Below are 27,259 nucleotides of genomic sequence, written 5' to 3'. Positions count from 1 at the left end.
AAATATATGTTTGTATGTGGGGCATGGAAAGGACATTGTCTCAGTGAATGGAAAAATCACAGAACAAGCTTTTATCAGTTCATTTCTAAACCCCTTAAATATGGGGAGGGGAGGGAAAAAGACAAGTCTTGCTTTTTGCTCTTTGCCAAGATTAATTTTTTCCTTCTCCATGACTGTTTTCCTTTTCTTAATGAATACATCCAAAAAATGATCTCCAAAGCCCCAATATTCACAGTTAATGATGCCTCATTACTGAAGAGAAAATTGCTGAAGAACAATGCCACACATTCTGCCAACTCCTTTTAATAGGAAAAAAAAACATTTAAATCACATACTAGAATCATAAAGAGTTTGAGTTAGAACATTAAACCAACTAGTAATAGAGGCAGTATGGTGTGGTGGTTAAAAGCACAAACTCAAGAGCTATTAAATTCCACCATTTACTAGCACTGAAGCTTAGACAATTATTGTTAGTAAGCCACCACAGTCATCCAACTGTAAATTAAGGGTAAATATCTACCCTTAGTTGTGAGAATTAAGTAAGTTAATACATACATGTAGAGTTCTCAGAACAGTGCTTGGCATATAACAAGTGCTCAATAAATGATATGTTATATATTGTATACATATATTAAACACACACACATACACACACCCTCAAATGAAAAATTCTAATACGAAAAATTCTAATATGAAAAGTTCCTTTTTATATGCTTTAAATAAAGCATTGCTCCCACTGGTTTGGTACACTCTTCTCATATTTTTTTCATTATCTACATTTCACCTTTACTTTGAAATCTAATTAGAAAAAAGAAAAAATGGTTCATAGGAAGCCTGGTAAAAGCCACTCAGAATGTGGTCATTACCAACCTTGAATAACTCCAATCTCTGCTCAGATCCTACGGGTAGGACAGTCATTCCTGACCTCACTCCCAAATCTCAATGCATGCCTCATAAAAGCCTAAGAATAAAGTCATACAAATGTAGAAAATACCCTTAGATCTAGATCCCAAGAAAGCAACAGAATCATTCCTTACCTACATCTAATAAACGCCATCAATCTACTTTAGTTTCCAGGAAAATTAATCAAGTTAACTAACTCTTAATTCAGGATCCCATCATAATTTTTTCACCTAATAATTATTTATAACTTTTAAAACTTTTATCCAATTAATACCAGAACATATATTAAGAAACACCAAGGAACATAGAATATCAAAAAGTTTATTTCAAGTAAAGTAGAACCACAAAGAAAGACAAAAAAACACAAAAGGCTAAACCAAAGTCATTAATCATCTGGTAAGATAATGTATTATTGTAAAATTACTTCAATAAAACTGGTATTAACTAATATATGCAATTAATGTTAAAATCAAGTTGCACTAATGGTCACAAAACTTTAAACTGTAAAAGGGTTTACTAACAAAAATAATATTAAGAATAACAAATGGGCAATCAAACATTACCAGTGGCAGTATAAACTGGCATAAAACTTAAAAATAAGTTGCAGTATACATCTAGAGCCTCAAAAACAAATGTATTAAGTCTATTCTATGGAAATAAACTCAAAAAGAGCTCACTGAGTGTTATTTGAAAATTGAAATACCTAAATGTCCAACTGTAGGGGAATGTTTATACAAACTATTTTACATGTGTGTAAATAAATTTTTAAAGTTCTAAACAAATAATGATAAAAAATTATTGTGGAAAAATGCTTAATCATTCAGCCAATAATGTATTGAGCCCTTTCTATTTGCTTGGCACTAAAACAGATGCTGATTAAAAATAAAGCAAAAACAGAAGTGGTCATTGCTCCCATGACACACTATCATGTGAAAAGTTCTATACCCTGAAAAACAAAACAAAACAAAACTGACTGAATCAAAAATAAATGAGAAAGGTGCTCAAATTAAAAACAAATATGGTTCCTTAGGTTCCTTAACAATCTTTACCAAAGTAACCTACGATTGACTATAGTGTTAGGGAGGCTTCACTAAGGAGGTAAGTGGACTAGGGGTTACAGAGACTTCCAGCTGAACATGGAGGACTGAACACATGCGCTCATCTCTGCTGCTTTCTGAAACCACTAAAATGACAGCACATTAGAAAAAAGGAATGGGAAGAGATCACAGAAGAATCATATCAACATTTTCAAAAGCTGTAAACATGAATGGGTGAGTGGTAGCTGACTTTGGAGACCAGAAATCATTGAAAGCACTGAAAGCAAAACTGGTGTGTGCCTGGGGAAGATTATCAACAAACAAGCAATTTATTATAGCAGAAACCTGGAAAGGTTCAGAAATAAGAAGCTCTGGTTATCACTGAGAGTAGATATGAGTAGAACTGAAAACAGGAAGGCTGGGGCTTCCCTGGTGGCGCAGTGGTTGAGAGTCCGCCTGCCGATGCAGGGGACACGGGTTCGTGCCCCGATCCCGGAAGATCCCACATGGCGCGGAGCGGCTGGGCCCGCGAGCCATGGCCGCGGAGCCTGTGTGTCCGGAGCCTGTGCTCCGCAACGGGAGAGGCCACAGCAGTGAGAGGCCCGCGTACAGCAAAAAAAAAAAAAAAACAGGAAGGCTGATGATTGCTTGTCAGTTTCTACATGAACCAGAGAGACACGCAGCCCCTTCTTTGGCTCTTCTAAGAAGGCTAGTAGTAGGCAGGCCTACAGCTCCCAGGCAGAAGAATGGAAGACATACATCCAGGTTCATTCCACAGACCAAAAGATGTGAATACAGACATTGTGATAGTTCCATGATTGGCTTACAGTAATGCTCACTAGATTATAAGTCCTAACTACATACACAGCTTCCAATCACCATTTTTGTCTTATCTTTAAAAATGAATGGACAGCAAAGGATCATAAGATATTTGACGACAGCTTCCAGCATGAGAAAACAAACAAATAGAAAAGAGGAACTTAAAAGAAGCATAGACAATACAAGGAAATGGAAAAATAATCTTCAAAACTATAATACAGTGTTTAAAGATAAATACTCCAGAGAAATAAGATCAAAGAATAAAAATAGGAACGTTTTCAGAATTTTTAAAAGAGGGTCTTAAAAGCTGCTCAGAGAAAAATTTTTAAATAAAAAAATCATTAGAAGGGTTGAAAATAAGAGATGAGGAAACCTTTCCAAAAGGAAAACAACAGATAAAGCAATGGAAATTAGAAAAGCAAATGATGAGTATAGGAGCCTTAATATTTCAGGAACAGGAGTTTCAGAAAGAGGTAACAAAAAATAGAAGGGAAGAAATTATCAAAGAAATATGGAAAATTCCAAGAACTGAAGGAAATTAATCTCTTAAATAGGAGGGCTCAATGAATGTGCAGTGCAAGAAATAAAACAATGAAATGGAAGGAAGGAAGGAAAGATGGAAGAAAGGAAAGAAGACAAGGGAAGAAGACAGGTAGGTAAACCCTTCCCCACCACCATACATTGGAAGACCCACATTAATTATTACAAAATTTCAGAACCACAGGCATGAAAATATTCTAAATGCTTCCAGTAAAAAAAGCAAAAATTTAAATACAGAAAACAAGACAATCAATCAATCATACAAATGAACAGGTTTTATAATGGTATTATATTTACAGTAGCCCTGGAAGTAATGAAGCATTGCTTTCAATATTCTAAATTACTAATATATAATTCCACACCAGCCTATCATCTTATGTAGGTAGAATGAACATGTTTTCGTACATACAAGTCTCAAAATTTATATCCTGTCTGAAGGAAGGTTCTGTAAGACAGGCCCAATAAAACAAAGGCATAAACCATTAAGAAAGCACATGGAGATCAGGACAAATCAAATCCTTTGATTTCCAAAGGAAAAAGGAATTCCTGGGATTAGGGAAGTCCCAAAATGACAGTTACGGTGGGCTACAAGGATACCTACAACAGCAGGAAAAAAAAAAACAATCTAAATGACTATTTGATGTTTTTACATGTATTGAGAGAAGCTTCAGTGTTCTATAAATATATTTTGGGATGAATTAGTGACTAGTACTTAGAAAACTAACCAAACTAACCAAAAGAGACGATGATTAATTCCAGGAAAAAGAAAGTTATATGAAAAAGAAAATGTTATAGTACAAAACATACGAAGTGCATCTATGAATAATATTTGCATTATCATAGTAAATATGCCCTCTAATTTAAACATAAGTGGTCCTAAAATAATTTTGAGAGGACAGAGCAGGGAAAATGTTGGGGTATGGGTAAGTTAAAGTAGATAGTCAAAAGATAATAACTAAAATATAGGAAATATAAAGCATACACCACTTAACATTTACAAATAATTACATGAAGAATTGGTAAAATAAAGTTGAAAGTGGCTACATCTAGGAAACAAGAATCAGAAGTAAACAGAGAAGAATGAGGGAAAAGACTTCTATTTTTAGCTCTGTAAGTCTTATGGCACTATTTCACTTATTAATCTATGTACATATATTTTTCTTAACTAATTTTTTAAAAGCTAACCCGGTTGGAGGGAAGGTAAACATTGAAATATCTCAAATATCTTATGCTTATATATTTAAAAAGAAAAGACTAGAAAAATTTTACACCAAAAATATCAAATGTGGTTATTTTAGCTTGTGGAACTATTGATGATTTCAAAACTTTTTTTTTTTTCCCAAGTTTTTCCAAATTTCTTTTAATGAATACATACTACTTTTTGTAATAAGAAAAACATTTTCAAAAGTATAAAGTCCTATACTCTGGAAGAAAAACCTTCATTAGAGATTCTCAGATCCTTTTCAAATACCATAAGCAGCTAAAATTCATAGGCCTAGTTATCCCATATACTTGCTTTTATCACTGCAAGTTCTATATAGAAAGTATTCTTTTTGTGTTTATTTTCAATTTAAAAATAAGAGTTATAAGCCCATGTTTAAAGTTCTAAGAAAGATGCTTTGTGTGAATAACAAGCTTTTAATGAACACATATATTCCCTGAATAAATAAATGTGATTTTTAAGAAAATTAATTGTCATTTCCGTGTGATGGGTTTTAGTTTTTAAAAAAGAAACTGCAGTCTGATGTAACTCAGATCATTTAGTTGAATATTCAAAGATGCTTGGAAGAAATAACAACTCAACTATACTCTAAATTTAATAATATTTTTGCTAATTAAGACACATACCTAAAAGGAAATAAAAATTTTAAATCTCTATCCATGATACCATATTTCAAATAAGTCTTCTAAAACAAGAACTTTTACAGCCACACTTTCAAAATTTCCTTTTCAATCTGCAGGCATTATGACAGAAGGGAAGCTCTTGTTAATCGTACTTTCCTTAAGATGAACTAAATTCTGAGTAGTTGGGGGTAAAGGTATCAGGTATGTCACAACAGTGATATCTCTTAAAGTCAGAATACATATAATAAAATGTATATGGCTTCTATAGAAATATAATTTATTCCAAAGATAATGATTTTTTTCTCTTTATCAAAGGCCAGTGATCTACAGGAAAAAGAAAAAAAGATCAATGAAGTAAAGGGAAAAGAATATGTAAATTCTACTTACTCCTTTTTAAAATAAAAGGAAACATTTAAAAACTGAAAGCATATATAGCAATCCATCCTTAATTATTTTTTTTTGAAGACATTCTAATGAAATGATTTTTGTCTATACTTTTTTTGGCACTTGTGAAAATTTTGACTCAGGAACCAAAAGTGGCTGAAGAAAAGCAAAATTGGTTCTGAGAAATGCATGCCTCTCTCTGTCAGAGTGAATAAGCTAGGGCAGTTTAAGAGGAGCCATGTAACTACTTTGGCATGGATATTATTGGTATCAGTTTTATTTTTCACTCTGCTGTATTTTAATAAATTCCACTAAAATTTTAAAAATTCTTCATAGATCTCCTTGATCTTGTTCTCCTATACGAGAGTTTCTCAAAGTGTACTCGTTACATAGTCTGCAATGCACAATCTCTAGGAGCAGGGTCCTGAAACCTGCCCGTTAAACATGCTCTCCAAGTTTGAGAACCTCTGTTCAGCTTAGAAGTTGTTAAGTTCAAAGTGTAAGTTCTCACACCAGACTTCTAGAAATTTATACAAGTTATTTTGTGACTCTGTATTTCAATTTTACACTAAGGCAGGCCAAGAGAATCAGAGGGAAAAGAGAAGTGTCTTCTTCGAAGAAATGCAGCAAGAATTTACTTGGTACTACCAGGGCCACTTAGCACCTTATAGAAGCCATTGCTTATTTTCTCAGGGGTTATTTTCCTTAAAATAAGCAGAGAGTTTTACTTCAGGAGTCTTAGAATAGGAGTTTAGCAGTCAAGTAATAAAAATGATGCTAGATATATAAAAACACATAATAAATAAAAACATTTTAAAGGCATCCACTTCTAAAATATGTTGGTATTGTAAAATCACGCTCTAAATCCTTTTTCCTGAATTCCCCTGAATTGTTCAGGGAACATTAGTAAAGGCATTGTGACTTGCTGAGACAGATTCTCCTAAGATTGTTATATAAGCTACATTTCTTCCTACTGTTCTCAAATGATCTTTTATGCGCTTAAATTAAATTTTTTTTGTTTGCCCTTATGCTTTGGAGGAGGGGATAAGCAATTTTTGGTAAAAATGCTTACACAGTAAGACCTTTTTTTGTAAATTGCTGAGGGCAGAGAGGGAAGAGAGATTAACAATAATCACTGTCTTGTTCTTTTGTTTAAAGGGGAATGCACTGACCCACACATACATAAAAAGATCACAGATTATTTAAAATAGGTATGCAAACACAAAACTGCAAAATCACAGAACTGCACTTGGCAAAGCATGATCTATTTTAATGATTAAAAGAATTCATATTTGTCCTTTCTTTGAAAAGGAAAATATTTGTCAAAAATCAAGACAGTCATCAGAAAATAGGATGTTCATGGTGAGAAACCACTGCAGAATAAATAAAACAGATCAGTCAGTGCCACTCATACTAAGGAAAGTATAAAACAGTGTGTTACTGTTCACAGTACAGAGGAAAAGGCAGCAGTCCCCCCCCCCAACCCTTGGACTGGCTGAGCGGTGTTATACCCAACCAGCATCAGGCAGCCCTGAACAGTCTATGCCAGGACCAGTCTGCTTTCAGTTCCTCAGTTGTGATGAGCTCTTAAATACAACCTGGTCCCTTTGTCTAGTTGACACTTTCCCCCCAATATTTTTTCATCTTTGTGCTGCTCAGGTTTCAGATCTCAGCTTTCTTTACTCCAGAGCTACGTTAGGTACCTCCACTTATTACCTCCTTGAACACTTTATAACCTCTCTCTATACTATTTCTAACACTTGTAGCTATATCTATACATAATCTGCATGTATTGCATGTATACATCATGTTATATTAGTATATTCTATGTATCTATGTATATTACACATATAAGGTCTCTCTTTCCCCCTTAGGCTGTACATTCCGCAAGAACAGAGACCATGTCTGTGTCATATAATGCACAGCAGGATCTTGGACACTGCCTGGTACAAAAGTAGAATAAAAGGAACAAAAGTGGAATAAAATACATTCAGAGCCCCATCTTTGGTTGCCATCACTTCACATCTTTAGAGCCTCGACAAGACCCTTCCACCTGCTATGCTAGACTATAAAGACCTTAACATTAAACAATGACCTACTGACTTGTGAAAACCATCAGGCTCGCATTCTGGGCTTAAGTCAGGGTGGGAGGGTCCTTCTGTTAGTATAGTCAGTTATCAGTCATGCCAGTAACCTGCCATAGACTTTCTCTGGATTCCAGAGAGCTGCTTGATTGCTTTTCTGTCTATCAACATTAACTCTTACCTGAAGTACTTTCTCTTTTCCTTTAGAGAAGTAGAACCAAATGCAAATTTAGTTTTTGCATTTCATCTCTGTGGAAGGCAGCCTCCATGATGGCCTCCGCTGATCCTTGCCTCCTAGTAGCCACAGCTCGAGTAGCAGACTCCTCCCCAACTGAGCAGGGCTGACCTATGTAGCTAGTAGGATGTCATGGAAATGATGGTGTGAGACTTCTGAAGCTAAATCACAGAAGACACTGGGGCATTCACCTTGAGCTTTATCATTTGCTCTGGGGGGAATCCAGCACCATGCTCTGAGGACACTCTAGCAGTCCTGTGGAGAGGTCCACGTGACGAGCTGAGTTCTCCTACCAACAGCCTGCACTAACTTGTCAGCCACATAAGTAAGCCATCTTGAAAAAGGATCCTACAGCCTTAGTCAAGCCTTCAGATGACTGCAGCCTCACTGATATCCTGACTGCTACCCCCTGAGATCCTCACCAGAACCAACCAGCCAAAGTGCTTCTGAATTCTAACCCACAGAAACTGCATGTGACAATAAATGTTTATTGCTGCTTTAGCTACTAAATTTGGGGGTAATTTGTTATGCAGCAATAGATAACTAATATAATCTTTCATCACTCAAGTTCACACAGAAAATTTTCTAGAAACTTTCACCATTAACACAAAGGGAAATAAGAAATTCATTTTTATTTTTGTTTTTTTCAAGTTTATCCCACAACTCCCTTCTCCTTGTTCATTAGATCCCATAAGGAAGACAAAGCAAATGGTTGGTTTTTTTGAAAATATTTTAGAAGGATAAAATAAGATTCATTCTGTTTTTTAGAAAAAAGAAAAGAATTTCCTTACATTAAATAGAGAATAGAATTTTCTGAAAGGGATGAAAAGATAAGAGAGATGGGATAGAGGCTGAAGTGATGACCTAAAGATCAGGAATGGAAGGGAGGAGAAACAAATTCAGGGATTGGCTTCACCTATTTGTCATAACCTTGCTTTCGTAGATTTTACTGAGGCCCAGCACAAAGATGTGTAATGATCAGAGTGTGGGGAGGAAGATACACAGTATGATATCCCAGAAGGCAGGGAAATTTGTACTAGTAGTAAAAGAACAAAACAAGTGGAAGCACTTGGTATCAAGATAACTTTTAAAAGGTATATGACGGCAATTTGGCAGAAGTACCAGTCTTATTTCTTAACTCTATGTGGAGAAGCATTCTCAAAATGTTTTTTTTCTTTTCTTTTTTTTTTTTTCTCTGTTCCCTGTCATAATAAGTGTGGAACATAAAATACTCCAATTGGAAACAGAGATTTGTCACCATGATTCCTAAAGGTGGTGATAAGCATGTTTTTCCCCTTCCCACATCCAAAGATAATTTTTCTAACAGAAGAATTCTGAATTAACTTGAGTTTTTTAATTATTAAATTCCTCTTAGCCTTATGCTGCTTCCATTTTCTTTTTCAAAGTCTTCTTTCTAGGTTTTCCTCCACTTTTATTATAAAACAGGCTAGCGGGCTTCCCTGGTGGCGCAGTGGTTGAGAATCTGCCTGCCAATGCAGGGGACACGGGTTCGAGCCCCAGTCTGGGAAGATCCCACATGCCGCGGAGCAACTAGGCCCGTGAGCCACAATTACTGAGCCTGTGCGTCTGGAGCCTGTGCTCTGCAACAAGAGAGGCTGCGATAGTGAGAGGCCCGCGCACCGCGATGAGGAGTGGCCCCCACTTGCCGCAACTAGAGAAAGCCCTCGCACAGAAACGAAGAGCCAACACAGTCATAAATAAAAAAATAAAAAAATAAAAAAAAGTCAAGTCTTTGAAAAAAAAACAGGCTAGCAAAAACGAAAAACTGAGATAATTAATAGTGAGATAATTAATGTTTTCTCTTAACATGTTCAAAGGGCTTTTTTAAGGAAGACTGGGAGAAACAACAATGAAAAAGTTTTAATTATTCACTGGTAACAGTTAATACTGACTTTATCTTGTATTAGAATTTCTAAGGGTTTTCTATCTACAGAAGGCAAGGAAACAGAGGGGAATTCTTCATAATCACAAGCTGCTTGCCGGTTTCTATTCTTAAACAGTGGATCCAAGACAAATGCCACTGGAACTGTCGGGATAACAGTGAAAAAAAAACAAGCCCTCAACTACAGATACTCAAAAAAATAGGCTGAATTTTAGTTAGAAGCAACCACTCTCAAAAAAATGAAAAACAAAATATAACTATCATTATTAGTTTGTGAGCAGAATTAACATTATCACACATCATTGACAATCACCAGTGATCCTCTGAGCTTCTCTAATAATAAAGGAAATAGAAAGACACGAAACTCCTTCATAAGCAAAATCCAGAATCAGAACAAAAATGTTTAGATATCTGATCAATATTGCCAACTCAGCCAGAGCCACCATCTTGCTGCCAACTCTGAAGTTCTAGAGTTTTTAGGCTAACTCTTGTAAGGTAATTCTTGGCTTGACAGAATTAAAAACGGAAAGATTACAAAGTAACCCGTGGTTTTGATTCAATGAGAGATGTTAAGCCAGAACCAACCAGTTAAGCTGCTCCTGAATTTCCGACGCCCAGAAACTGTGTGAGGTGATAAACGTTTATTGTTGTTTTAAGCTGCTAAGTTTGGGGACTGTTTATCAGGCAGCAACAGACAACTAATATCTCTCATCACAAGTTCATACAGTTTGCTAGATTTTCACCATTAATGTAAAAGGCAAGGAGGTATTTTTTATGAAGAAATATAAAATAATTACTAACAAGTAATGTCCAGACAAATGAAAACAAGTATGTTAATGGAATTTCTTCAGATACAGTTAACTGTAACTGTGATGAGACTGATAGTGTAAGATTAGTGGGGCTGATTCTTTTTCCTAATCTGCTCCAACTTTTACAGATAGCTTTTCTACCTTGAAACACTTTCGAATCCCTATGATATGACACGTAGAAGAAAAATGGCAAGGGAAGTTAACCTAGAACAATTTTAGGATGGAATTACTGCAAACTGCGAATGCAAGTATTCCAAGAAAGTTATTATTATTTTTTAATATTTCTGTATTTGAAAGAATTCTAGAATAGTGACTATAACACCTTTAGATCCATTCTTCATCCTTTGGTAAACAGACGAGCATCTTTAAACAGTGGCTTTTTCTTAAACAACAAGTCAAGAGACGTAGGTTTACATTTCTCTCTGTATAAATTGACATAAAGCTAAATAAGGAAAAAGTATGACCTTTCATAAAAACAAGGGTTCTTATTAACAAACAGAATTTTATAGATGAGATAGGTGTTACTTAGTGCTCATTTTCATGTGAAAAATGATAAGCAGACAAAATGGTGGATAATATAAGAAAATAAAAATCACTTACCCTTAAGAGGATCATGCTCTGCTCTCATAATATCAATAAGGGAATTTTCCAGAGAGTGCATATTCAAACTGTCATACATTCTACTTCGATCCTAGAAGAGAAGAAAAAAAAGAATATAATCTATGCAATTTTTTCAGAAAGTGATAATTAAACACTATCTAAATCTTCTTACATAAAATAGGACATCTGACTAATATAATATTACTAGTCAGTTTGCATCCCAAGACAATACCAATAACTAAGGATCTCATGAGCTACAATATCTCTTGTACTGGAGGACAATATATTTCATACATTTATCTCCAAAATCACATATCAAAAGCAATCTTATTTCATTGGCAGTATTAATGCAATATAGTAAAATAATTTGTTGTTATCATTCTCAACTTATAAACATTTCTGAAATGTTATATGCACAGAAAGCATTTTTAGTTGTTATTTAACTTTTAAACTTTTCATATATATCTAGGAATTCAGACACTGGCACTTGAAAAATAAATATTTGAGGTGAAAGGGCTTAATTCCATAGTGCACCATACTTTAAACATCTATCAAACATCATATGTTATTTGATTTAATAGTCAGAATTTCATAATAATGAATGCATAAGCATCTTAAACAGTAAAAATCAAAAACAAGAAATACCAATATTGGAACCAAGACTAACATCTAGAATACTTATATTTAAATCTTGCTCTCTGAAATCCTCACATATTGGCCTCTGCATTTCTAAATCTTCCCTCCCCTCTACCCACCCCTGCAAAAAAGGAAGGTGGGGAGAAAAGGGTGAAAGAATTCTTACTGCAGCGAGTTTCCTATATCATCAAGTCTCAGAATGAAGTCTTGTGTGTAGTTGGAAGTTTTCTTTGCTGAATGTTATATCCCTCAACTTGCTTACTAGAAGGAATTTGATCTTTAATGCTCATGAATATATACTGTATTCTGCTCAATATACACTCAATATACTTGAACAAATACATATATAGGGAACCATTACAGCAAGCCCTGGCCTGTGCTCCTCAAATCACCAAGCAGTCTATTCCCAAAATATGTCAGTGCCAGCCCCCACTCATTTAGGTATGTGCATGTATGTGTGCTTGTGCAGTGTATGTAAATGAAGGAGACGCAGGGAAGGCCATTTTTAACTCTCAAAAAATGATTAACATAGAAAAAGGAAAGGGAAGAACCGGAAAAGTGGAAAAAACGTTTCCACAGAAATCAGAATGAGGCACTTCTTAACCTGGGTCTCTGAGCTTCAAGAAGGACCATGAAATCTGTGAGAGTATATATAATGTTCTGTACATGCATGTACACATATTTTTTTTCTGAAAAGGTTTATGGCTTTCATTAGTTTTGCAAAGGAGTCCACAATCTGGAGAAGATCCAGAACCAATCTTTTAGAAAGCTGAGGAAAAACATAAGAAGATTTCCTGAGAATATGTTGATTTTTTATTCTACTTTGATGTTTAAATCAGGGTTGGGAGCTTTTTAAAGCTAGGGGGACAGAATCACTACTGTAGACTAAACAAGTTCTGTCAAAGAATTTGAAAGTGTGAAAAGTAACAGTGAATGGAAAGACTGCTAGACTTGGAGGATCTTACTGGAGTTTTATCACTAATTACCTACATTAGTACCCCTTACTTATTTTTACTTAAAGACTCCTGAGATATAACACACCCATCAGTAATAGGTGTTCACTAGAACAATGATCTTGATTGGTGACAGAGGCACAGAGAATCACTGAGCTGTAACAGTGGTTCTCAAACTTGAGTATGCTTCAGAAACATCTGGAAGGCTTGTTAAACACACAGGTTGCTGGGACTCATCAACAGTCTGATTCAGTAAGTTTGGAGTAGCCCCTGAGCATTTCTATTTCCAGTAAGTACCCAGGTGATACCGAGACTACTGGTCCAAAGACCATACTTTAAGAAGCACTGAGCTTCTTAACTTGAAGCTACTAAACCTTCTTAGGCTCTGTTCCATCTTCTAGAAAATAAAATAATCATGTCGAACTAGCCGATGCCTAAAGTCCACTTTAAGAATAATAGAAATAATAGAAAAGCAAAGACTCAAAGTAGTATATAATAAATAAAACCGGAATAGAGAAGAGCAAAAATGAGCAAATGTGTCCACATTTGTGTTTCTACTGTACTTGTTCATAGCTAATTTGTTGGTTTTCCTGCCTCTGCCACTACACTTCTAAGCTAATTAGGGGTAGGGACCTTCTAATTATGGAATAGAGCTAGCTCTCAAATGTTTGTTGAATGAATAGTATTTTATCTTTACCATAAAAACTTTGCAAAAATGTTTAAGTTTAGCTCAGTGAGGGCAAAGACTGCACTTTTAAATGGTAATTATAAAGGACTATAAAGCCTTCTCAGAATCCTCCATGGAATAGGTACTCAAGTGTTAAGTGACTAAACTGAGACAAGTATCAGATATTAACGTGACCTTGCTATCAACTTGAATCTCTAACCACACAATGAAAGATTAAGTACTACTATATTCAAAGCTCCAAAATGTACTTAAAATAGAATTTAGGGGCTTCCCTGGTGGTGCCGTGGTTAAGAATCCGTCTGCCACTGCAGGGGACACGGGTTTGAGCCCAGGTCCAGGAAGATCCCACATGCCGTGGAGCAACTGAGCCCGTGCACCACAACTACTGAGCCTGCGCTCTAGAGCCTGCGAGCCGCAACTACTGAGCCTGTGCACCACAATTACTGAAGCCCATGCGCCTAGAGCCGGTGCTCTGCAACAAGAGAAGCCACTGCAGTGAGAAGCCCGCACACCGCAATGAAGAGTAGCCCCTGCTCGCTGCAACTAGAGAAAGCCTGCATGCAGCAACAAAGACCCAACGCAGCCAAAAAAATAAAATAAAAAATATTAAAAAAAAATAGAATTTAGGGCTTCCCTGGTGGCGCAGTGGTTGAGAGTCCGCCTGCCAATGCAGGGGACACGGGTTCGTGCCCCGGTCCGGGAAGATCCCACATGCTGCGGAGCGGCTGGGCCTGTGAGTCATGGTCGCTAAGCCTGCGCGTCCGGAGCCTGTGCTCCGCAACGGGAGAGGCCACAACAGTGAGAGATCCGTGTTCCGCAAAAAAAAAAAAAAAATAGAATTTAAAAAGTAAACTCATGACAGAAATTGTTCATGTAATTGAGCAAAAAAATCTCAAAAGGTATGCTGTATCATATAGCTTCTAAGATGGAGTGTATTCTAGATACTTTATATTCTATTTAACTTAAATTCTTGCAAAGAAAATGTGTTATGGTTCAGAGCTATCTTCTCAGGCTGATGTCTTCTGAACAGAATCAGATCATGCCCCGTCTTTAGTCAACCTATGAACTCAATTAATGGTGACTATTAATACCACCCAAATGATATTTCCCACACAACTTCTATTTATTTATTTTTTTGGCCAGCCACTACTTCCATTCCAAAGGGTATGCTCTTGCTTTAGAGCACAGCAAAATTAATGTAGAATCCTACACGACTGTCAATGCCATGGACAATATTTAAGGTATGAGGAGAAAATATTTAAGCAAGCTATTCTAAATATCAGTGACCACTATATGTCAACTCTGATAACTCTTATTCAAAAAAAAGCTGCATATATTTATACCTTTAGCTTTAATGCATACATCCAACTGAAATAGTGAGATGCCCACTTATAAAGTCCCTTATTTTCCTTTGCATATCAAGTCTTTCATCATGAAACAAACTCCTACTTCAGCAAAGAAAACAGCAAAGCTATTTTAAAACTGATAACTAAATTATACTTTATTAAGCCTCAGCTGCATCCCACATGATTTTTAAATCACTAAGCACAAAATAGCCTTGAGCAGGCAAAGAGCTCATGACATCTCAAAAGTCACTTTCTGGATAATGAAACCTAGAGGTTCATGGTAAAAACATACAGATAATTCCATTAAGTAAAGTGTGGGGATTAAAATACGACTTCTGAAAAAAACAAAGACAAATCTGATAAGACAAACACTCATGCATTCTTCTGCAATAGGGATATTAGAAAAAAATTGTGTTCACATAAACTGCCATTGGTTCAAAAACTAAATGGAAATCCTGAAACCATTTTAAAGTAACCATAAAAGCACCAACACTGATTACCATTAAAAAAATATAGAAAATCATGGCAATGTAACTTACATTTATTACTACATGGCTATTTGAAAACAGCCAAGATATTTCATAAAAGTAAGAATCTCCATCAGGAAAAGTTTACCCAAATCTACTTTAAGTATGAAAGCTATGTGGCAAAGAATCAACTAAATGGGATTTCAGAAACTGAGATTACAGTATCCCACAACAACGAACAGGCAAAAATTAGAACACGATGGTGGAAAAACTGTAATTTCTTATATTCTAATATTTTATTATTTCCTTCAACCCAGACATTTGTAAAGACTTATGGAAGCAACAATGAAGTCCTAGAAAGACTGAAAAACATAGAAAGAACAAAGTCACCCTAATTTTAAAAAGGATGACCTGAGAAAGATTATAAATGGTGAAAAATAACTAATGTGTTCAACAATGATATTAAAATACAACAAAAGGAATTTGAACTTAATTAAAAGGGAACTTATTTATGGGATGCTGTATTTTTGCTTTGACATATCCAAATCCCTGTTTTATTTCAAAAGAAGTGATTAAGTAGAAGCTTTTCCTTTTGACAGTGATGTATCCTTCCTAAGAAAAAGGAGGTGAATTATAGAAAAAACCTGCATCATCATATTTAAAGTTATACCAATGCTTGGTCATATATTCTTCTGCCTAGGTAGAAAGATCAACTTTTGTTGTATTTTTGTATTTAGTCATCCAATTTTTCCTTTAAAATAAAAAAAAACAAATTTGTACTCATATTGTTCTCAATTTTAACACTGATTATTCATTTCTGATTACATTCTGCTATTGCACTATATTGAATTAGCAGATGATGTGTTGCTCTGTCTCACTATACAGCGTGGCTCTCAATCTCATATTCTCTAGTTGTTCCACACAGATATTTCTTACTCATCCAGCTGGACTTTCATCTTCTCAAAGGCAAAGAACACTATTTCCCCCATATATCCTAAGGGTAATTAAAGTACTACCACATATACAATGAATATACATTTCTCGACCTTCCTTCGTTATTCTGATCCTCAACAAAGTACTATAACAGTGATTTTCAAAAAAAATTAAAAAAAATTTTTAAAGCCCCAAATGGCCAAAGCTAATCTAGTATCCACAATGGTTAAATAAAATGGAAAGGTAAGTAGAAAATATTTGAGGTAAGAATGTATCAAGTACAATTAAAGAACTGAACATAGGATAGGAAACATAAAAAGGATCCATTACTTAAGCAGGTATAAGAGATCCCATTCTGTCTCATTTTCAGTAGGTGTGACAGTTTGACAACGAATGTCCCTATAACTCATCTAGTCTAAGAATCACAACTTAAGGAATGTTTTATTAAATGAAAAATTGGACTTGGTCTTGTTTTTTTTTTTGTTTTGTTTTTGTTTTGTTTTGTTTTTTTGTATAAGGTGAATAAAGTCTCCAAATAATGTATTTTTCTGAGAGGTCCCCAAATTATCATTTATCATGTTATCATAATAGCATGGATATTAAAGATTAGCAGAAAATATCTTCAATTAATTCAAGATAGTTTATGTGACATGATCAGGAACTGCAAGCAGAACTTCTGTAAGACCAAAAGTCTAGAGCTAAATATATAGATAATCCCCCAGCTAGAGAGCAGGCCAACACTCATAGGCTTCACAGGCTATATTACAATTTTGAAGGCATCATGTTGCTTTGTTTACAGAAAACTGATATGCCATATGTAAACTTCTAAGTAATAACCTCAACCACTAGTATATTTACTCTTGATTTAAAATATTCAAGTATTAATGAATAAATATGCTGTAGCCTTATTATCCACCTGAAAGATTCAATTTTAAGGTAATTTAGAATTTATACTTTTGAGTACGACTTCTTGCAAGGGTAACTAGCTAATAGCAGTTTAAAGAAAAGTAATTCTTAGCTAGCCTTAAAGAAATTAATAAGACTATCTAACATTCATTTTAAAGTCAGAAGTGTGTATAACAATTTACATTTGTTTTTAAAAAGTTTTAAATTTAAAGCTTTTCCATAAAAAAAATAGGCCATTTTAAATAAGGAAATGCCAATCTGAAAAATTTTACATGCAACTGAAATAAAAGCTACAAAACTACAAAATCTTTGCCATTTACTAAATTCAATTACATGTCCAGCTCTTGGTATATTTAATTAAGGCCAGGTACAAGAATTAAGACTTTGGTTCTAGAATTTAGTACATTTTAGGCTTAAATCAATTTGAGACCAAAAGAAATAAAAAAGTTAAATGTTTTTAAATAATGTATTTGTTAACTAAAATTTATTGGTATTAAAATGTTATATATGACGAAAAAATATCAGGACTGAAAATAATCTACCCAGATATTTAAGCATCTAAGTATTTTCTATAATTTTAACTTTGTCAAATAGTGAGGAACTACCCAACTGTTTAAGATACCAAATGCAGTTTGTAGCTTTTGCTGTATTTCTAAGACCTCAACTTCAAATACCTCAACCTTTTATGGAAAGATAGAAACACAGAACAAATTTTGTATAATTAGTACCCTTAGGGTACTCAAAGGAGACAACAACATTGCTTTTAAGACCAGGTGGGAGGTCATACAGGATACCTCCACTGATTGGGACCAATGCCTGCTGCTTCATCCCCAATAAACCATGACCCTTGTATTCTAAAAATAAAGGAGCGGGGAGCAGGAAGCAGGGAGCAAAAGAAGTGGCCACAATAGATGAAAGAAATCATAAGAGCTGGCTAAAAAGGCCTTACATGATCTAGTTCAAGGTCTTCCTTTTATAGATAAGGAAACTATGACCCCAAGAGATGAAAGCCCATAGACTGTGTCATCCAGTGTCACAAAGATTGTGAGAGAAAGAATAAGAAGACTCAGGTTTCAGACCTCCTTTCCTTCTAGTTCAGTTCACTTTCTACTATATTTTTCTTCACCATTCTCTTGAACTTTATCATCACATCTCTGGATCAAGAGTCCACAGGGAATGCCAATATCTTAGCAGTTTACCAAAAAAAAAAAAAAAAAAAAATTAACCTTTAGCATCAAAATCCTTTTTCCTAAAATGAATTTACCTAAAATCCTAGGTTATAAAATAGGTAAGAGCAGAGAGGCTTTGAAGTCTAAGTGGGAGGGCTCACCCTCATCCTGTGGCCCTCATCCTGTGGCAGCCCCAGGGGCACCTCTGCAGAGCCCAGTTTGAAAATTTCCCTTTCATTTTCACCTCTATCTATTCTAGCATTGTTCATTCTACCAACTGAAGCCATCTTAATAACCTAATTTCTCAACATCTGCCCCCCACTCCCATGGATCCTCATGGCAGCTAATCTTCTTCTTTCTCCATAGATATATATCCCTCACACATATCCTCTTGCTTCTTCCTGCACAACCTTTTCAAATAATTATGTCCTTTCCTGTCTAAAAACATGTCCCTTGCCACCTTCAAAATTATTATCATAATTTTCCTCTTCTAACATACCATCTCCTAGGCATTTACATATTTAATTTGAACACCATAAAAGTGCTACCATAAAAATATCACTAACATGGCCTAACCGAGCCAGAGTTGAGAAGAGAATAGAAATATATGGATAACATTACAACATTAACAAGACAATCAATTACAAACTACATGAGACAATTACTTATTTCTAAGTGGAGACCCTGGCAGGACTACTTTGGTAAGTAGGCAGGACTTGTTTAAAACTAGTGCTAATGGCTGATTATTGAAGTTACTGCCAACCTTCCAGGTTAGAATGATATTTACAAATGTAATATTAATCTATTTATACAGTCCTTACTTGTAAAATGATTTCATGTTGATAAAGTAACTAAGGATAACAGAGCTCCATTCAGTGGACTCCCACAATGTCAAGTCTATGCTCATTCAAACTTGGGCTCTGTAGGAAAGAATCCTCTTATGTGAGGACTGAGTGTTCTATTTGTCCTGTAATAATTCTCATCAGCTGGTACCCAGTATGCATTCAAATTTCATCTGCAGAAGAGAGATAGCATTTTGTAACCACAAAGGACTTGAAGGTAATTTGATTAAGACTGACTCTCAGCTTTTCGACTCAGAGCTTTTCCATAGGAAACTGATTATTTGGAAGAAGACAGTATATAATAGCAGTAACAAAATTTAGGATAGAGAAATACTATGAAGTTTTTTATACAGGTAAAAACCTGAACTAAGGGCTTTCTTAGAAATATATCTCAAGACAAATACAGCAGATTTCATGAAAAAAGTTTGCCAAAAAATTTTATAAATCATTTATGAAATGTAAGATTAGATGTTAAGTAAACATATGATTTTATACCTAATTGCAAATGATTCTGAAAAGAGATAAAATGTGTTCAGTTTGACTGATGTTTAAAGTCAGGTGCTCTTGGGTATAGGATTCCTTTCTCCAAAAACAAATTTATTATGTTTAGGACATACAAAATGATTATGAATTACTTTTAAATTCTAAAATGAAGCATTTTATATTAAATAGTTTAAGTGACCCTTTAAAAATAAATTGCTTTAATGCTCTCTGACATATGCTTAAATAAGTATAATTGGAAAATAAATAATAAATCCTACTCATAATACAAATACTAAACTCCTAGCCAAAATCCTGAAAAATATACACTGTGCAGCCTACCTGGTCTATTCTGGATGTTCCGGCTGCAGTGCACCAACTATCTTGGAGTGAATCTGAGCCCCAAGCTGGCAACTGCAAACTAGATCTCACCTTCAATAGCATAGAAGTTTTCATCAGAAATAAGCAGTTCTCTTCCCCATATACCCACCCACAAAAAAAAAAAAAAAAAAAAGAATGAAAAGAAAAAAACAATCAAAGTTTTTTCTATGTTGTATCCTTGTTCCATCCTCTAACAGTTTTAAGGGGAAAATATCTCATTTTAAATAGTCATAAGGGGACTTTATTAACCTATAATATCAGCAAAATATTAAATGCCCTGAAAAAATGTCTAATCATTATAAGTATTAGGCCACATTTAGAAAAAAAATAGTCACTGAACCAGTGAACAAATTGTAATTCTATGTAAAAAGCCCTAATGTTATTTTTTCATGATTGTAGCTGTACTAACTACATTTGAATATACATACAGCTGACCATAGTTATATTTATGCACAATTACGAAACATTTTAGTTCAGCTATATTGGAGGAGAAACTCATTTTGGTGGCCTGTTAAAGATTAATGAATTAAGGCATTCTTAAGGAGCTGCCAAGTAAAAGCTTCAATATGAATTTAAGAAATACAGCAGGGTTTTCTACACTTTATGAAGCTTATTTTCTATTATGTGTTTAGAGATTTTTTTAGTCTCAATTTTTTTGTATAGGTATTTTATCCTTTGATAATCAAATTATATGCTTAAAAATCAGAGCTTTCTCTTTTTTAATCCGTTAATTTTACCACACTATTACTACTGCCACCCCCAATTTCCTATTTTGAAAGACTAACATTAGAAATAAAGCCATTTACATACCATTCTTACCTGTAAGGGTAAGAGCGTATTACTATTGTTGTCTGTTCTGAACACATTATCTTCAATCCAAGATTTTGGAGTCAGTGATGGAGTAGAGCGAGTAAATTTCGGCGGTGCTATGACATTACCAGAAAACGGTTTCTTCAATGGAGATATCTGATTCATAGTTCCTGGAATGCCCATGTTTCCAGTTCTACGATGATCTCTGCCATGCATTGCTCCCCACGACATACTTCCAGTGCCCCAGCCACTGCTTTGATGGTTGCTCCAAGGAGATTGTTTCAGAAGAGGCTGAGGAAAATACATCTATTTAAATTATAGGCATTCAAAGAGTTTATAATTCAAATTCAAATTTAGGCCTGAGTTAAGAATTTATATGATCTTAAAAAAAATGAAATATACAAAGGTAACAGAATATATCATAACTAGTTTATAAAAAGTAATAGGCTTGACATCTTGCTTATGAAAACATATTCATTTAATGCTAGCTGAGTTTTCATACTCTTGTCTACTATAAATTATAATGAATCAAGCAGATATTTCATGACACTCATTAAAACAGAACCATGCAGTTACTTTTTTTCCCCTTTAGAGAGAACTGTATAAATGACAGATATGAAGAAAAAAATAAATACTTTAAAATTGAAATTAACTTTGAAGATCCTTAAAGATATAACCTACACTATGATCTTAAAGCAACCATGTTCTGCTAAGCACAGAACTAAAAATATGATCGTTATCAATTAAAATATACCAATCATATGAGTGAAATATCTAGACTTTAGGTTTCTAAAACAAACTGTACCACTGCAAAAGTGGATAATATAACATTTGGTGTTATTCTACTGCACAGATTAAAAATGCCTTTTGAGATAGGGAAAATACAGCAAATATGTCTTTTTTTTTGCACTGCTTATTCAACTTTTAAGATATTTTATTCCAGTTTCAATGTAGTTTCTTTTAAATTTTCATAGTTTTTATTTCACTTAATTATCCATGAACTGTTAAATAATTATCTGATATTACCCATAGGTGGATACACTAAGATAAACAACTATATACTTTGATCATTCTAGTAAAGATCTTAGTAATACAAGTTTCCATTAACTTTATTCATTTTCAAAAGTAAAGTAATATTCCAAACTCGAACCAATAGCAAGAAAAGTTAAGTCATCAAAGAATGAAAAATTCACCAAGAGGCTACAACTGTAAATTCTGAAAAGTATTAATTGCTAGCAATTTTATAGTCAATAAGCTTATAATTTAATAATTTTGTGCCAACATTTAGCCAAAGGGAGTATGGGTCATGCACTTAACTATAAGTCAATAAGTTACTTTAAGTCAAGCACTCTTAATATTAAACCTGCTTTTTTTTTTCTGTAAACCTGGTCTATACTGCCTATTACTTATTAAAAATGTTTTTTAATGCTAATATAATCATGAATATATACTACCCTTTCCCCCTCTGTGTAGTTCAAAAGGATAGCTAAGGGACCACGGACATATTCCATTCTTCAGGACCTTACTTTCGTCACTGATGCAGTGTTCAAAGTTCTCTTCCAGTGACCTAAAATTCCATATAACAGCTGTGACCTCTTACACTCCATTGCAAGACCTATCTTTTGACAAAAAGCAGACTATAGTTAAATATGGATCTTGGTACATGGTCTTCTAATTATATACCAAGTCCTTAAGAATACAAAAATACCTACAGATAATTTTCTGTGGCAAGTTTCCAGTTAAAAAACGAAGACCCTGACACCCAAAAGACAGTTGCTCAATATTATGTAAATCATGGAAAAGAGGAATACTATTTCAAACTTAACTATTTTGAACCCTTATAGGCCACATTCTCCTTCCTCAGGAAGAAACCAGTGATTCAACAAAAACTGTTGTTATTCTGGTTAATTTAAATAAACTGTCAACTGTTACTTTGGTTAAATTAGATAGTATTCACCTTTTTGAAAGGGTAACCCTTAAAAACTTTAACTGGACAATGGAAAAAGTTATATGAATACGTAAGTAGTGGTTAAGGTCCAATCTTGCTTCCCTCTCAACCTTTAATCACGAAATTGGCCTTAGACAGAATGATCACTATAATAAATCCTGACTAGATCAAAAAAGAACAACAAAATACTCCTTCAATGTCAATTAACCAAACCAGCGGCCACTCAAACGTTGTTTTGAGAGGATAACAAAACAGACCTTGAATCAGAAAGGACCCGGATGAATAAAAAAACCTGCCTGCTGTGATTTCATAATTATACTACTCACTTAAAATACACACACCCTATCATTCAAGAGAAGGTTAAGGTCACCAAAAAAAAAAAAAAAAAGTTAAAGTCTTTTCAAGGTAACACACAAATAGCAGACTCGTTTAGTTTTAAAGCCTACAAAATAGTACCCAAACATTAAAAAGCACAGAAAGTAAAACCGTCTTGGAGCATCTCAGTCTTAACTATCTGGCAGCTCGGGGGACCGACCCACGTCGGGAGGCAGGTGGGCAGGAGGAGCGCGGCCGGGACGCTCCTCGCCGACCCTGGTCCCGGTAGGTTGTGCGGGCGGCCACTGCCTCGCCCGCGACAGCTCTCGCCGGCCAATTAAGAATGAAACAAACTCAAAAGAAAAAAAGCTTTTCCGCCCGTTCCCTCATTGGACGACGCCGAAGGGTCACGGGCTGCCTACAGGCACCGTCTCCGGTAATCATTCTCCTCCTTCCCGGGTTCGCTTCCCACGGCCGCTCCCCCCGTCCCCGAGGCCGCCGCCCGAGCCCGCTGGTCCCGCGTCCCCGACCCCAGGTCCTCCGACCCCCGAACCCCGGCCGTCTCGCCGGGCTCGAGGAAGCCGGACGGCCGCTCACCAGGCCAGGGGGCGCCGGCCGGGGCCCGGGGTCGCCCCGTACGAGGGACGAGAGGGACGTCGCACCCGACCGCCCCCCGCCCCAGCCCCGGCGCCATTCCGCCCCTGCCCTAGACCCACCGCCACGCCGGGGCTTTCGAGGGGGCGCCCGGCCGGGGCCACTTGCAGCCGGACCCGACTCTGGAGCCCCACAGCCCACGGTGGCCACAGCCCTCCCGCCCCGCCGGGGTCTGGTGTCCCGAGTCCCGTCGCCCTTTTCCGCCCTCCGGGTCCTACTCAGTCGGGCGAGGGGCCCTCGCCGCTGCCCCTCGGGGCCGCCCCCGCCCGCGGTCTCCCCGGCCCCGCGGCCCAGCCGGGCCGTCGCCCGCCGTACCTGGTGGTGGTTGTAGGAGTTCCTCTGCTGCAGGAAGGCGGCAGCGGCCGCCTGGTGCTGCTGCTGGAGCTGCGGGCTGACGGGTGACCTCCGGCTCTGAGGCTGCTGCGGCGCCGCGGGCGGCGGGGGCTGCTGCTGCTGAGGTAAATTCATGGCGGGCGGCGGTGGCGGGGGCACGGCGGCCGCCGAGAAGGGGCCCCCGAAGCCGCCGCCGCCCCCGCCGCCGCCGCCCGCCGGCACGCTGAGCCCAGCACAGCCGTGCGGGGACACGGGCGAGAAGCTCGGGAAGAAGGCCGGGTTCATGGACGACGGCAGCCCGGGGTAGAAGCCGTTCTCAGAATCGGGGCTGGGCGGCGGCATGGCGCTGAGCGAGCCGCCGCCGCCGCCGCCACCCGGGGTGGCGGCCGACGATCCCGGCTGCGGCTGCGGCGGCTGCTGGGGCGGAGGCGGCGGCTGCTGCTGGGGCGGCGGCGGCTGGGGCTGGGGCGGCGGCGACGCGGTCTGCACCGACCAGGGGGTGCCGAAGCCGGGCAGCGGCGGCGGCGGCGACGCGGAGCCGCCTCCCCCTCCGCCGCCGGGGGGGCCCCCGCCCCCGCTGCCGCCGCCGCCGCCGCCGCCCGGGTGCGGAAGGTCCGGGCTCTGCAGGCTGCTGAAGGCGCCCGCGCCGAGAGCCCCGCCAGGCAGGAGGTTACTGGGACTGTTGAGCAGAGGATGGTTGGGGGACTCCATGGAGCCCGGCGCGGGGTTCACCGGCGGCGTCGAGGGGGCCAAGCCCGCATTGGGGGGCTCGGCGGCGCTGCCCTCGCCCACGGCCGGGGTCTTGCGAGGGCTGCCCGCGCCTCCGTGGCGGCGCCGCGGGGCTGCAGGCGGCGAAGGCTGGAGCTGCGGGAGCGGGGGCAGGTCGGCCGGGCGCTGCTGCGGGGCGAAGTCCTGCGGCGGGAGGTGCTGCGGGTGCGGGAGGCTGAATTGCTGCTGTTGTTGCTGCTGTTGCGGCTGGCGCTGGGCGAGCTGCGCCGGCTGGAGGAGCTGGCCGGGCGGCGGCGGCGAGCCGAACCGGCCGGGGCAGTGGAGCGGCGGCAGCGGCTTCGAGTCCGGAGGGTGGGGAAGGCGGGGAGGGCTGAACTCTTTCCTCTTCTGGCTGCTCAGCTGCTGCTGCTGCCGCTTACTGAAGTCCTGCGGGGAGGAGGTGCGGCAGCAGCAGCAGGAGGAGGCGGAGGAGGAGGGGTGGTGCAGACTCGGTTTGAAGTCCTGGGAGGGGAGGAGGTGGGTCACACCCGCGTTCGTGCCGCCGCCGGGCTGGTGGTTGGGGAGTTTCTCCGTGGCCTCCGCCCCCGAGAGTGGCCGCGCCGGCTGCTGTGTCAGCCTCAGCAGCAGTTCATCCTGCATGGTCTGCTGATGCGCCGGGAACGGGGAGGAAGAGGAAGCGGTGACGGCCGAGCTGTCCGCGCCGCCGCAGCCGAAGGGGATAGGGAAGGGGGAGGCGGCCTCCGAGAAGCCGGTGACAGGCAACGGCGGCGGCGAGCGCGGGCCGAAAGGCGTGGCGGAGGGCGGCGGGGCGGCGGCCGCCGCGGCTCCAGCGGCGTAGGGACGGTACGCCTCGCCGCTGAACAGGGACCCGGGACTGCTGCTTCGGAGCCGGGCGGTTTGCAGCACCCCAAACCCGAAGTCCCTCATTTATCAGGCCGGCGGCAGCGGGAGGAGACGCACCCCGTCCGTTGCCCCGCCTAAGAAGCCGCCGGATCTGGGGCGGTGCGGCCTTGGTGGAAGGAGGGGGAGTCAGTGAGAGAGGGACACCGTGACTGAGCCAGGGGCACCTACTTCGGCCCCGCCACCCCTCGCGGCAATGACCGCCACCTCCCGAGACCTGCTCGGGCGCAGCCGCCGCTACCGCCGCCGCCCTGGCCGCTTAAGAACCCCGGAACGTGCGTCAGCGCCACCTCACAATCGCACCGCCCCCCGCGGTGCGTCCCGGCACGCGCGGGCTCGAGGCCGCGGCGCCCCCGCTGCCCCGCCCCCCGTCCCGCCCCTTATTAATATGCTGGCTCGGCCGGGGGCGCGCGAGCGCTCTCGGGAGGGCGGGAGAGCGCGGGCGCGAGCGGCGCGTCTCCTCGGGCTTCCCCTGCGCCCGGGTAAAGGAGAGGCCGGTCGGTTGAGGCGGCGGGCGGCCGAAGAGGCCTGTGCGCCCGGCGCGCGCGCACGAGGGCGAGCACACGCGGGGGGCGCGGACGGTTACTGAGCAACCGCCCCTCCCGGCGCTGGGTCCTCGTAGAACCTGCAGCAGGTCGCACGCGCTACTTTTCCCCCGTCCAGTCGCCCTCGGGACCCTGCCTCCTTGTCACCTCCGCTTCGTCCTCGGTCACAGGAGCTTTGGTCGCAGGGACAGGGGCTGCCCTAGGCGGCGCTGGCCCGCGGGGGAAACTGAGGCCGGTTAGTGGCTTTCAGTGTCGGCGGCCGCTCGTGTCCCGCAGCGCGAGGGAGCGGGGACCCGGCCCCTGCCGCCCTCCGGGCTCGGCGCGGGAGGCCTCTGGCCGACTCGCCTGTGCGGGGCTCCGCCAGCCTTGCCGACTGCGGAGCGCGTCGCCCACACCTCTTGGCCCCACCATGGCCCCGACTCGCAGCCCTCTTCGTCGCCCTAGAAAGCGCGTCCTTTTCGCTCCGGTTTCTGTTTTTAGCCTCTCGTGCCGAGTACTGTTAACCACCCTCCCGCAGCCGCGTGAAAGTGTTTTCTGTAGGGTAAACACGAAGGCCCGGCCATATACCATACATTTTCACTTAAATAATGAGGAACAAAGTCCCTGGAACCCACCGCGGCTCCGTGCGGTTATTTACACACAGACATGCATATAATGGGTTCCGAGGCGAGCTCCCTTGGTCACCCTGGGCCCGCTCCAAATCCTCCTGTTTCAGAAAGCGTTTCGAGTGCTGCCATCGGGACTGCAGTGTGTGGGACTCCTCCCCACCACATTCATTCTGGCATCCCCGCCCCTTTCCCCTAGGGAGACTCTAATTTAAACATTTCCGAAGCTTTATGAATTTTCAAGGGAGAAAGATTTCTCACATCAGGGGGGAAAGGGAGGTTCTGACTCAGCAACAGACTTGTTGAGGCTTGCAAAATGGAAGGGGAGAGAGAGCTTTCCATGGTAGAGCTCTTGTTGGAAGCAACAGAAGAGGAACTAAACCTGTGTTTTTCCTAAAGAAACATTTTACATAGAGAAAAAAAATGTATGTATATATGAGGGTCTAGGAAAAGGAATAGC

The 27,259-nt window shown here is 39.9% G+C and overlaps 1 protein-coding gene across 9 annotated transcripts in view; it reads right to left on the bottom strand.

Moving 5' to 3' along the window:
• CPEB2 (cytoplasmic polyadenylation element binding protein 2) overlaps window positions 1-25,740 on the bottom strand; it is a 65,417-nt gene extending 39,677 nt beyond the window's left edge. For 2 of the 9 annotated variants that reach the window (XM_082637581.1, XM_082637583.1), the window contains exons 1-4: window positions 24,003-25,740; window positions 20,771-21,061; window positions 19,922-20,011; window positions 11,160-11,250 (exon numbers count right to left, since the gene is read on the bottom strand). In XM_082637581.1, the coding sequence (XP_082493707.1) occupies window positions 11,160-11,250; window positions 19,922-20,011; window positions 20,771-21,061; window positions 24,003-25,676 (2,146 nt within the window). In that variant the 5' untranslated portion in view covers window positions 25,677-25,740. Of the gene's footprint in view, window positions 1-11,159; window positions 11,251-11,961; window positions 12,041-19,921; window positions 20,012-20,770; window positions 21,062-24,002 lie in introns of those variants that run through there. The other 7 variants (XM_082637582.1, XM_082637584.1, XM_082637585.1 and 4 more) reach the window with 4 other exon arrangements.
• Between the last annotated feature and the right edge of the window lie 1,519 nt (window positions 25,741-27,259).

This window comes from Mesoplodon mirus (assembly GCF_964341445.2).
Source record: "Mesoplodon mirus genome assembly, chromosome: 2".
Lineage (NCBI taxonomy): Eukaryota > Metazoa > Chordata > Mammalia > Artiodactyla > Ziphiidae > Mesoplodon > Mesoplodon mirus.
This window is presented reverse-complemented; position numbering and strand designations above follow the sequence as displayed.